The 12,452-nt window shown below is 39.0% G+C and overlaps 1 protein-coding gene across 4 annotated transcripts in view; it reads right to left on the bottom strand.

Moving 5' to 3' along the window:
• Positions 1 to 236: 236 nt before the first annotated feature.
• Positions 237 to 12,452, bottom strand: part of akt1 (v-akt murine thymoma viral oncogene homolog 1) — a 74,635-nt gene continuing 62,419 nt past the window's right edge. For 2 of the 4 annotated variants that reach the window (XM_057858871.1, XM_057858870.1), the window contains exons 11-14: positions 11,114 to 11,328; positions 9,118 to 9,205; positions 8,892 to 8,994; positions 244 to 2,374 (exon numbers count right to left, since the gene is read on the bottom strand). In XM_057858871.1, coding sequence (XP_057714854.1) covers positions 2,295 to 2,374; positions 8,892 to 8,994; positions 9,118 to 9,205; positions 11,114 to 11,328 — 486 coding nt within the window. In that variant the 3' untranslated portion in view covers positions 244 to 2,294. Of the gene's footprint in view, positions 2,375 to 8,891; positions 8,995 to 9,117; positions 9,206 to 11,109; positions 11,329 to 12,452 lie in introns of those variants that run through there. The other 2 variants (XM_057858869.1, XM_057858873.1) reach the window with 2 other exon arrangements.

The raw sequence follows: 12,452 nt of genomic DNA, 5'->3' as shown, positions 1-12,452 counted from the left end.
GATAGTCGCCTTTGTTACTGTGGTCCCAGCTCTCTGTAGGTCATTCACTAGGTCCCCCCGTGTGGTTCTGGGGTTTTTGCTCACCGTTCTTGCTATCATTTTGACGCCACAGGGTGAGATCTTGCATGGAGCCCCAGATCGAGGGAGATTATCAGTATTCAGAATTATCTGAGATTGTTGAAAGGTGTTTTTTATACCGATAATGAGTTAAAACAGGTGCCATTAATACAGGTAACGAGTGGAGCCTCGTTAGAAGTTAGACCTCTTTGACAGCCAGAAATCTTGCTTGTTTGAAGGTGACCAAATACTTATTTTCCACTCAAATATGGAAATAAATTCTTTAAAAATCAAACAATGTGATTTTCAGTTTTTTTTCCCACATTGTCTCTCATGGTTGAGGTTTACCCATGTTGACAATTACAGGCCTCTCTAATCTTTTTAAGTATGAGAACTTGCACAATTGGTGGCTAACTCAATACTTATTTGCCCCACTGTAAATCCTGTTCTGGAATTGGACAAAATACATTAATGTACTGTAGGTTTCATAAGTGGTGGCACACACCAATATATCCATTGCAGCTACTTATAAAACTGATATAATTACACCAATGTATCTTTGTAATATCGAACAGTAATTACCTTGAATACTTTAGCCAACCAGCACTAAAAATGTTTATTTTCCAATCCGTGTGACCATTAAAAGTACGATTTAGCCCTTTTACCTCTGAAGCAGAGATTTTCCAAAATTTTGTAGACCAGTGTTAGCAGTCACAAAATATCACCAAAATGCAATGTTAAGACCTTTTATTCCATCAGTTTGAAAGAAACAAGTAAAAACAGTGTACAATTTATATTATTTGTTTACTAAAGCTGGTGTCCTCAGTCTTACGGATATGGTGGGGCAGGTACAAAAAAGTTGCAATTAAAAAAAAAAAAAAAAAAGTATAAAATGAATTTCCCTATTTTTCAGGTGACAGCAAGAGGTGTGCATAGGAATAGGTAACAATCATTTAACCCCAAAAAAGAAAAAGTTTGAACTGAAAACATAAAAACAGTTACATTCAACAAGGCATAATGCACTTTTGAAAAATGATTATCAATCATCTTAACCACATTGGAAACCTCTAATCACACTTGAATACACGTCTTGGATCTCGCAGTTTAGCCTCAGCCAAGTTTTAAAAAGATTTTAATTCATTCACAACACTTGAATGTTATATAATAAGCTAATTTAGTCTTTACCAACCACAAATACAAAATCCTGATACAATCATTGCAGGGCAGCAAGGTGCATTTCATTGGCACATGAAAACTTGATAATATTTAAATGCTGGTTTCATAAATAAGAAGTAGGGACGTTACACAAATTCCCGTAAGACGCAAATGAAAGATGAATCTTGGTGTTTTCCCCTGAGGCCCACTGTGTTACTACAGAAATGTATCGCATTAGTGACCTCACTGAGGCTGCAGAGGAAGCACTGGATGGGAAACACCCAATACTCTACTAGGAGAAAAACTACGGGAGAGAAGAGGTTCTGAGGGGTCAGCGAGGGTCCAACTGATCTGAATCAGAGGGAAAACCCAGAGGTGATCGCTGCGCAGCATTGGGATCGAAAGGAAGGCAACGAGAAATTTTCATTTTACTCTAAAACATCTCTGCGTGCAAACGTTTCGGACTGAGAGGTTGACTTTAACGGTAATCAAAGCCTTTCCATTCTTTGCATATCATCATACCTTGACTCTATTGATTCATCAGACTCAATGAGGTCGATAATAACAAGGAAAACATGAAGGAAAGATCCACTTTATTTCAAATGATACATTCACTTATGAAGCCCCCCACAAAATTGTCGTAGGTTTGGTTTTGATTTGGAGAGGAGAAAAGCAACACACACCAGATTACCAACAGGACTATGGTCCACCGTATTTGTGATTTCTACTTGAAATGGTGGATGACGGTTTAATCGTGATTTGAAAAATATAACAGCCCTTCTTGAAATTGATGGCGGTGGCCCAATTTTTGCATCACAAGTGCTGGTGTGTGGATGCCTACTCCCTAGACAGCCAGGAAATAGAGACTAGTGTTAACGCTCGGCATGGGCGGGGAGGCAGAGCTCTGTTTGTGTTGTCTTGTTCTTCCTCTTGCCTGAAGAACACAACTTGAGAGATGATGGGGTGAGGTGATGTTGCACAATCGGTGGAGGACGAGGCAGAGGTCCGAGTCTTTTTGGAGGATGCAGTTGTCTTGAAGGAAAGGGACTTGGGAGGATGGTTGAGGAATGTGCGAGTGTCGTTCAGGCCACTCCACTAGCAGAGTAGGAGAACTGAGGGAAGTGAGGTCTCCGCTCACTGTCAAAAGACTCCATGCTGTCGTCTTGAGGAGCACAAAAAACAGAAATTGGGCTTAAATGCAAGGTGACAATGTAATTGACTGTTGAAATAAACATAACAGTTAAACACCTATTCAAAGTAGAAAGAATCCAGCTTCAACACAATCATTTAATAGTTGTTAATTCTCCTAATAACTGTGCTATTTTTCCCCCCACCTGTGTCACTACTAAAATTGTTATTCAGGTAGTCACTCTGTTACGACGTACCCGACTTACATGAGTTTGACTTTACGACGCCAGAGTCTCGTCCGCCGTTTTGTCTCCGATTTTTTTTTTTTTTTTTTTTTTTAAATTGCGTAAACAGTATCTACCGTAATTTCCCGAATATACTTTTTTTACCCCCCAAATCAACTTGTAAAATCATGGGGTGCATTATAAACGCGTACATGGATGGAGATAGAAATATATATATGTTATATATGTATATAAAAACAGATTTTTTTAAAATTGACACGGCCACGTTGTGTTGAAGAAACATATGCGGCAAACCGTTGCCGACCATTACGGTACGTGACGTTAGGGCTGGGCGATATGGCCTTAAACATGTATCACGATAAATTGAGCAGATTTATCTCGATAACGATAAATGACGATAAATTCGCCCAAGCGGACTGTTATATAATTTGAAAATCTGAATCAATGCATGAAATACAGATTAACTATTTCTTGTTGATTTATTTACCAGCATTCAATTTGATATACTGTATTTAACAATTGTACATGCAGTCTAAACATTAAGTTTATAAAAATGTATTGTAAGCAATAAGAATTCAAGTATGAACATTTATAACAGCGTGTATGACTTGAACAATGTACATTGTCAAAATCAATATGCCTGTGCAAACATGTCATTGTAACACAAATGACTTGCAGCTTGAACAGTACACTTCAAAAAGACAACTTATTGTTAATGGTGTCATTGTAACACAAATGACTTGCAGCTTGAACAGTACACTTCAAAAAGACAACTTATTGTTAATGGCTGCTGTGACATAATTATTAAATACAAGTGTACACTTTATGGTTTAAGGGTTTTTTTCCCCCCCAGTGCATTTTTTAATAAATGCACGCACAATAAAAATAGCCGGGGCCATTTCTCGGTCATTATAAGTTTCGCCGTTGGATTGTACTTAATGCTGAATGCTTTACCATCACAAAAGCTATCAGAGGAATCACACACAGACAGATACAAAATAACGCCACATAGTAATTGCTAGATGCAGTCCGTGCCCAATCCACTCATTAAGTTCAGCCGTTTCGACAAGGTTAGAGCCGCTATCCGACTCCATAACGTTCATTTGTAGCGTTAGCTGCTAGCTAGCGTTAGCCTGGCTACCAGTAGAAAGCACTGAAAGCACCATCTCCGGAAATCGTGAGAACAAAGGAGGACAGCGGGTGAAAGCCCGTCTGGATGCCACCAAGAGTCTACTAAATGTCGGTTGAAAGTTTGGTGAACCTCCCTTAAGCCACACTCCATCACGTTTTGCTTGTAGCGTTAGCTGCTAGCGTTAGCTTACCGGGCTTTTGTTTGATTGGCTTCCTGATGATCACGTGACTCACTACGTAAGCACATTCACTGCTTTCTTAAAGGGGAATGAACATAGACGAACAACCCAGAATCAAAGCGGGATGAAAAGACTATATTTTCTTGTTTGATTAATTTACCGAATTTACCGACATGGTCAAAATTACGTCGGTCATCGATAAGAATTTCGGTGACGGTAAATTTTCGGTTTACCGCCCTGCTCTACGTGACGTCACCATTTTGTTTCGGTAATACTTCACTCTGATCGGCCGAATGATTTTGTCTGTGTTAAATTCTGCTTTTTTCACTCTTCATAAAGCACAGAATTTAGTTTCTTGAACTCATTTGAGTCAACGTTTATTGCAGCTCCGCAACTCTGACCATAACAAACGTAACAACACAGACCTTCTGTGTGTGTACGTGAACTATATCTGTCCCTTGGGAAACTCAAACCCAAATAACAATAGTTCCTACTGTTACTGTCGTGTTGACAGCGATGAGCGTTCTCGGATTTCCGACTTACGTTCTCACTTTCATTTTACCGTATCAATCGATGGAAGAAACATTTATTCATCATGATGAAACGAGAAGTTATACAGCAGCCTTTAAAAGAAAAGTCACATCTGTTTTGTTTTCTCCTAGATTCTGGTAAGTTGGAGAAGTTGTCAAATCATATTATTACCGTAACTATTGTCAGTTTATGGTAATGTTTTGAACTACCAATATGCTATGCTTGTGCTGTGTTTCACCAGTCAGTAAAATGACATTTCTGTATCTGTACACGAGCTCTGTTTTCTTGTATTCTTCTATTTATTGGTGCTAAAATTAGGGTGCGCATTATAAACGGGTACAATAATTTCCCCTAGATTTTACAAGTAAATTTGGGGTGCGCATTATACACGGGTGCGCCTTATATTCGGGAAATTACGGTAGTTCCTGTTGCCATTCTTCAGGTCAGGATACCCCTCTTTAACCCCAGCAGCATCGTTGCTGTCCTGCAGGTCCTTTCGGCCCGGAGATCTGCCGCGCCTCCCCCTACTCCTCTTGCGAGTCCTGAACTGATTTTTGGAGTTCGGACAGCGGGCTTGCGTTGAGAGAGCCGACACTGGCGACCTGAGCGGCCATGATATCCCCCTCTGTCTCCTCTCTATTCTTTCTACAACGCCCTTTTCTCCCAGCAAGGCGAGTCACTGGTGAGTAAAGCTCGATTAGTTATTGAATACATAGGCATTTAACACAATGCATCTCGTGGAATCGTATTTTTTACTTTATTTTATTAATATGATGTATAACTCATGTTTTTGGATATTTTTTTTTTTAGATTTAGGGGGTTTTCAGGGGTACTTAATTGTAATTCACGCGGAAATTCGGGTTACGTCGCCAACGTAGGAATGAAACTCGGTCCTAACCCGGGGACTACCTGTATTAGTCTGACGTGGTTCTGCAACACAATAACCTTTGCATGGTGCCATGATGTTGAGTTAAGACTTTTAAGGGTTAAATGTTTCCCCCTCCCCCAGCTGTCTAACCAAGATCCACTTAATTTTGGGAGAACTAAAGCTTAGAAGAATAAGTCAACAATTGTCAAAGCATAAACATCCAGCAAGGGAGTTTTTCTAACTACTCTGTAGTAGTGCTGCAACGATTAATTGGTTAACTTCAGTAACTCGATTAGAAAAAAGATTTGAATTAAATTTTCCTGCTTCGAGTATTTGTTTAATTAAAGTGATGTTTTAATGGTTTGTTTTGAAACTGTTTGCATTTAGTTTTATTGATTTAGGTGGATATACTGCCCTCAAGTGGGAACAGTGATTATGATAGAATTTATTTCACATGGCTGAATCCAGCTGCTCCCTGTTAAGACCAACATAAGTTTTTGTTTGAGCTAATTTTTTTTAATGCATTCGTAATTTAGTTTATCGGCATATTTAGCCGTTTTTTTGTGGGAGTATGAGTTTGAACCATTTATTAAGAGCATTGTTTAAAAAAAATGTTAGCATTTAAGTTCGTGGACTTTTGCTATGTAAGTTAGTCAATTGTTCTTTTGTTGCACTTAGATCATCATTTATGTACTTTTTAGACTGTTTGAGGCTCAGCTCAGGTATTTTAATTTTTTATGTTCCTTTTCAGACCATTTGTTCGAATAAAAACAAAAAAAACCCAACCCCCCCCCGCCCCCCCCCCGATATTGGATCAGGACTATCGGCAGATTTTCAAAATCAGGTGACTCGGATGCCAAAATATACAATCGGAACATCCCTAGTAACAGTCGTAGCTGTGACGAAGCCGAGCGAAGTGGCTCCAAGCCTGATTAAATGGCGACTGGCAGAGAGGGTATGGAGGTCGTGAAAAAAAAAAAAATGCGACAAAAAGAGGAATTGTTCGTGCGATTAAAATATTGTACTAAACCACAGCAAATGCACATCTATGCATTCAAATATTGCTCTATTTGTATACTGTTCGCTTGATTTAACTACAAATTACACAAGCACAGACTCAAAAGCACTGTACTCTTGGGACAGACGAAGTGACAATGGACATGAAGGAAAGCAACTTCAGAACGGGCGTTGAAGAAAATTAATTTTCCTTCGTTTAATAATTGATATTTTTAGACAGAGTGCTGAGAAAGTGCTCTTTTCGTCAACAATGACGCTAATGAAAATATTTCATCAACGAACAATTTTTTTCATGACAATGACTAGCTAAAAATGTGGCTTGGGAGACGATTTGAATGCCAGTTACGTCCAAAAGACTAAGACTAAGACAAGAATTAAAAGCGCTGCCAAAAACAGTACTGCTGAGAAATATTGCATGCCTAACACGTTCAAGTAAGGAGTAATACGCAAAATTCAAGCATTTTTCAAACCTTGAAAACATGACCGTAAAAGCCAAGCATTTTCATGGATTTCAAGGACCCGTACGAACCCTGTCCAAGAAACATTAGTACAAAGGGCACTTTTAATGCATGGATATAAAGCAATTCAAAGAAAGAATATATTGGTAACTAGTCAATTGCTGTTTTTAGCCTTGAAAAGATGACAGTTGGCATGTCCTTAACCAAAGAACACGGACAAACTTGGCAAAGAGGGAAACTCTGCACGCTCTCCAGGAGAGGGCATACTAGTCTCAAGGGAGAGGCCTAACGCAGCCACAATAGTGTCCTTATTAATGAGGCTTAACGGGGGTAGAGAAGAAGATTATGCCTCAACAACGCGAAATTGCAAGACAAAACACCCCCAGACTATTTAAGGGAAAAAATGTGTGTTGAACATAAATTAGTACAACCCCTAGCAAAAAGTATGGAATCACCAGTCTCGGACAAGCACTCACTTAGACATTTTATCATGTAGATCATACTCAGATAAAAAGCTTGAAAAAATAATGAATTAGTTCAAAAGTGCAACTCTTTAGCATTTAGAAATACTAAAAGAAATGAATAAAAACATTGTGGTGGTCAGTAAATGTTACTTTTATAGACCAAGTGCAGGGAAATATATATATATGGAATCACTCCATTCTGAGGAAAAAAATATGGGTTCATGAGAAACAAAGAAATAACAATCAAAACACATGTCTAGTATTTAGTAGCACCACCTCTTGTTTTTGTGACAGCTTGCAGTCTCTGAGGCATGGACTTAATGAGTATTCTTCATCAATTTGGTGCCAAATAGCTTTAATTGCAGTTGCCAGATCATCCTTGCAGGTCAGAGCCTTGCTGTGGACCTTTTTTTTTTTTTTTTTTTTTTTTTTTTTTTAAATTCCACCACAGGTTTTCAATAGGGTTGAGATCTGGGCTATTTACAGGCCATGACATTGACTGCATAAGTCTTTCTCCAAGGAATGCTTTAACAGTTTTAGCTCTGTGGCATTATGCATTGTCATCTTCGTAAATGACAGACATTTTCAATTGAAGGGATAAGAAAGCTGCCAAAAATTCAATGTAAACTTGTGCATTTATTGAAGATTCAACCACAGCCATCTCCCCAGTGCCTTTGCCTGACATGAAGCCCCATATCATCAAGGACCGAGGAAATGTTGATGTTTTCTTCAGCCAGTTATCTTTGAAAATCTCACTGGAATAGCACCAAACAAAAGTTCCAGCATCATCACCTTATCCAATGCAGATTCTTGACTCTTGTGCTGGAACTTTTGTTTGGTGCTGTTCTAGTGAGATTTACAAAGATGACTGCCTGAGGAAAACATCAACATTTCCTCAGTCCTTGATGATATGCTGCATGTCAGGCAAAGGTACTGGGGAAATCGCTATGGTTGAATCTTCAATGAATGCACAAGTTTACATTAATTTTTGACAGCTTTCTTATCCCTTCAACTGAAAATATGTCATTTACGAAGATGACAATGCATCATGCCACAGAGCTAAAACTGTTAAAGCATTCCTTGGAGAAAGACTCATCCAGTCAATGACATGGCCTGCAAATAGTCCACATCTCAACCCTATTGAAAACCTGTGGTGGAAATTGAAAAAAAATTGTCCAAAGCAAGGCTCCGACGTGCAAGGACGATCTGGCAACTGCAATCAAAGAGAGTTGGCGCCAAATTGATGAGGAATACTCACCAAATCCATGCCTCAGAGACTGCAAGCTGTCATAAAAGCCAGAGGTGGTGCTCTAAATACTAGAGATGTGTTTTGATTGTTATTTCTTTGTTTGTTCCTCATGATCCCATATTTTTTCCTCAGAATGGAGAGATTCCATATATATTTCCCTGCACTTGCTCCATAAAAGTAACATTTACTGACCACCACAATGCTTTTTATGCATTTTAGTGTTTCTGAATGATAAAGAGTTGCCCTTTTGAACTACAGTAATTCATTATTTTTTTTAAGCTTTTTATCAGAGTTTGTTCTACGTGATAAAATGTCTGAGTGAGTGCTCGTCCGAGACTGGCGATTCCATACTTTTTGCTAGGGGTTGTACGACTAGTCATTGTTAAAACATTCAAATGTTTGGAATTACCTTGTCCAGGTGGCGTAATTGTGATGGTTTGTGCAGTGAACTCCTCATCAAAATATCTCGTGTCCGTCTCCGAGGTAACTTGGGGCTTGAAGGGCGGGACCAACTGTTTCAGGGAAACAGAAAAGAGCAGAAACATGTCAGTGAACACAATAACTTAGGGAAAAGTTGTTAGGATTATATTACCGGTACAGCATTATCTTTCATCAAGTGTGTCAGTGATACTTACTTTTTTCTCGTAAACGTCTTGCCATTCAATCCCGGCAAAGAACTTGTGCTGCATTATTTCCTTGGCATCATCTGGGCCACCACCTAACCTGAGCAAATTCATAACAAAAAAATATCAGCAAGTACACTGTATTTATACGAACTTGCAGTGGATAATGTCCGTTTTTTGTCATGATTGGCATCATCTGGGCCACCACCTAACCTGAGCAAATTCATAACAAAAAAATATCAGCAAGTACACTGTATTTATACGAACTTGCAGTGGATAATGTCCGTTTTTTGTCATGAAACAAATGAACAGAAATAATTTCAAACTTTTGCTACCTATAAAGTAACCTTTAACCTGTGCAAAAAGTGAAACGAAACCTTTAAGGATAGAGGATGTAAATATAAGCAATTGTGATAATGTGGTTGCATATACTTTTAACTGGGGATCTGCCTATGTTCAGGACTAGCCAATCACAAACTTTGTTGTCTAACTTCCAATCAACATATCTCCCATTTAACACACAGAAGATAAAAACTTCATGGTACATCGTTGTGAGCAAATACTGTTCGCAAGCAAGTATCACAAAAACTGTCCTCGTTCTACACAGTTTACCATGGCTTTGAAAGTACAGGTTCTAAATCAGTGGTTCTTAACTTGGGGTTCGGTAAGAAAGTCTAAGGGGTTTGGCAAAGGTTAAGACACACAGGGCCCTATTTTCATATGCCGATTAAAGGCAAATTGTCATTTAAGATTAAGTTTTAGTCTGGTTTGCTCCTAATAGCAGTCTAATGGGATGATAAACTGGTTTGCTCAGTGGAAGGTTGACTCGCATTTAGTATAATAAACCTACAAGCAGCGTGGACTGTACAGATAATAAAAATAAAAATAAAATAAAAAAAAAACATGTATGTAATTTTAAGCCATGAAAATGGCTTAAAATTAATGTGAAATTATTTAATTAATTTAATAATTAATAATGTGTGTGAAAATGTGATGCAAGGATGCGACATAAAAGTAAGAATTTAGAAATGAAAACAAAAAAGGAACAGTGACTTTCAACCATTAAAATCAGCGGCAAAAGGCCCAATTATTTGGAGTAAATTTAAAATTCCAAGAAATTGAAAAGGAATTCAAATAGATATTAGCTTGCTGGCTTAGTTATATTGTTTTTGAATGAGAAAAATGGCACTATTATTCAATTCCGGAGGGTTCGGTGAGTGGACGTGTGAAACCCGTGGGGTTCAGTACCTTTAGCAAGGTTAAGAACCACTGTTCTAAATCAACGAATTGATGGATATCAATGTGTGCAGCTCCACATGAGTGACAAATACTGCAACCATAATGTGAGATGGTATTGTTTGGGTATTTGCAATAGAAATGCATTGTTCTGTACTAAATTGTTCTGAACTATAGAGCAGGGTTCACTAAATCCGGACCTCGGTGCCACTTTTCCTGTTGTGTTTTCCAAGTCTCCCTCCTCCAACATACCAGAATCAAAATAATCAGGATCATTATCAGGCTTCTGGAGAGGTTGCTGATGACATAATCATTTGATTCAGGTGTGTTAGGGGAGAGAGACGTGGAAAACACGACAGGAAAAGTGGCACCGAGGTCCGGATTTAGTGAACCCTGCTATAGAGGTTGGAACCAGTGGGGTTTTGGTTTTACAAATAGAATTTAATTTCAGTGAACACCTTTTCATTGCAGCAAATCAATTCCTGGCAAACCCTGAATAAGTGAAAATGTGCAAGACCTTAAAGAAAAAAAATTATTACCCTTTACCTTCCGAAATTTTTTTCCCACAAGTTAAACTTCATAAAAAGTTTAAAAATGTAAAAATGTAACTGAGGACATTAAAAGGGTTAGGGGTTTTTGGCTTAACCCTAAAAATTACAGCTCCATAGTAAGAACAGAGAACCCACGGTACACGTGTTGTTCTTGATAGCAGGTTTATCAATAAATATATTTCAAGAAATTTGCAGTTGACTACACTGTGGAGATGACTCACCTCTGCATGGGGTCTTTCTTGAGGAGTCCAGAGAGCAGTGAGCGTGCCTCTGGACCTAGTGTCCGTGGGAAGCGGATGTCTTCCATGAGGATGAGTTCAAACAGCTTCTCATGGTCCTGGTTGTAGAAAGGAAGCCTGCCACACATCATCTCGTACATCACCACACCAAGGCCCCACCAGTCCACAGCACGGCCGTAGTCGTTGTCCTCAAGTACCTTGGAAATTGAGAGGAAGGTTTTAGATGAACAAACGGTCCAATACAAGAATCCGCCTTTACAACAGGTAAAATCGCTCACATTATGAGATTAATTCAGACGTCATCCTTATTGTGACTGGAGTTTATACTGACATGGAACTGTACCACATCTTTCAACCAGGGTTGTTTTTCGACAATGATGCCTTTTAATTTCCTCAACAAACACTTTTTTCATAACAAGATTAAAACATAACGAGACGAATGCCAGTTTTCGTCTGACGAGACGAGAACGAGATGAAAATGCGCAATAGTTTCCTTCACATGTTCACAATGTGTAACATTTTATTTGTAGTTACCCTGCATCGGAGCAGTGTCTGGTTGTGTCACTAGTGACATGCTGTGCCCCCCACACCACCGACTTACCAGTGAGTCGTCTACAGGCTCGATGCAGGCTTGCACACACGGTAAGATTTGTTTTCTTGGGCAGAGAGAATATGCAATGTTGCTTTAGCCCAGTACTTTTCAAATAGTGGGACGTGCCCCCCCCAGATGGGCGCAGAGCAATGTTGGGGGTGGCGCATGTGACCTCGGGGAACATACTTTTTTTTGCCGTACCTGAATAAAAAGTAATTGCACATCCACTCAGTGGCACTCTCATTTTCAGAGTGTGCGGAGTATTTTTTAACCAAACAACAGCACACAGCAAAGGGGATTCGAAATATGAAGAGCTCAGACGAGGAAATGTGACAAAACATACTGTATGTAGCGTTTGGCTTTTGGCTTTGACTTTTAAGACAGTGGGAGATGAAGAAGGACGAGTCTGTTTACTGTGTCTAAAAATGTTTGCACCAGACAGCAGGAAGCCTAATCAATTAAGACGTAACTTAAAGGCATTAAACCTCAATCACATTGCTTACCCGCTTGATTTTTTTTTCAGCGAAAAAATGCCAAATATTGCCAACAATCGTCCCGCTTTGTCAGTGTTACAACAGTAAACTAGCGAGTGCAGTTAGCATCATACAAAATGGCCTCCCAAGTTGCTCTGTGCAAAATAACCCCACACCATAGCAAAGGAGTTGATACTGCCTGCAGCAAAAATAAAAACTGTCCCTCTGTCCAATGACACTGTCATTTTTGTTCTAA

This window comes from Corythoichthys intestinalis, chromosome 15, assembly GCF_030265065.1.
Source record: "Corythoichthys intestinalis isolate RoL2023-P3 chromosome 15, ASM3026506v1, whole genome shotgun sequence".
NCBI lineage: Eukaryota > Metazoa > Chordata > Actinopteri > Syngnathiformes > Syngnathidae > Corythoichthys > Corythoichthys intestinalis.
Note: the sequence above shows the minus strand (reverse complement) of the source record. Positions and strands in the feature narration are given on the sequence as shown.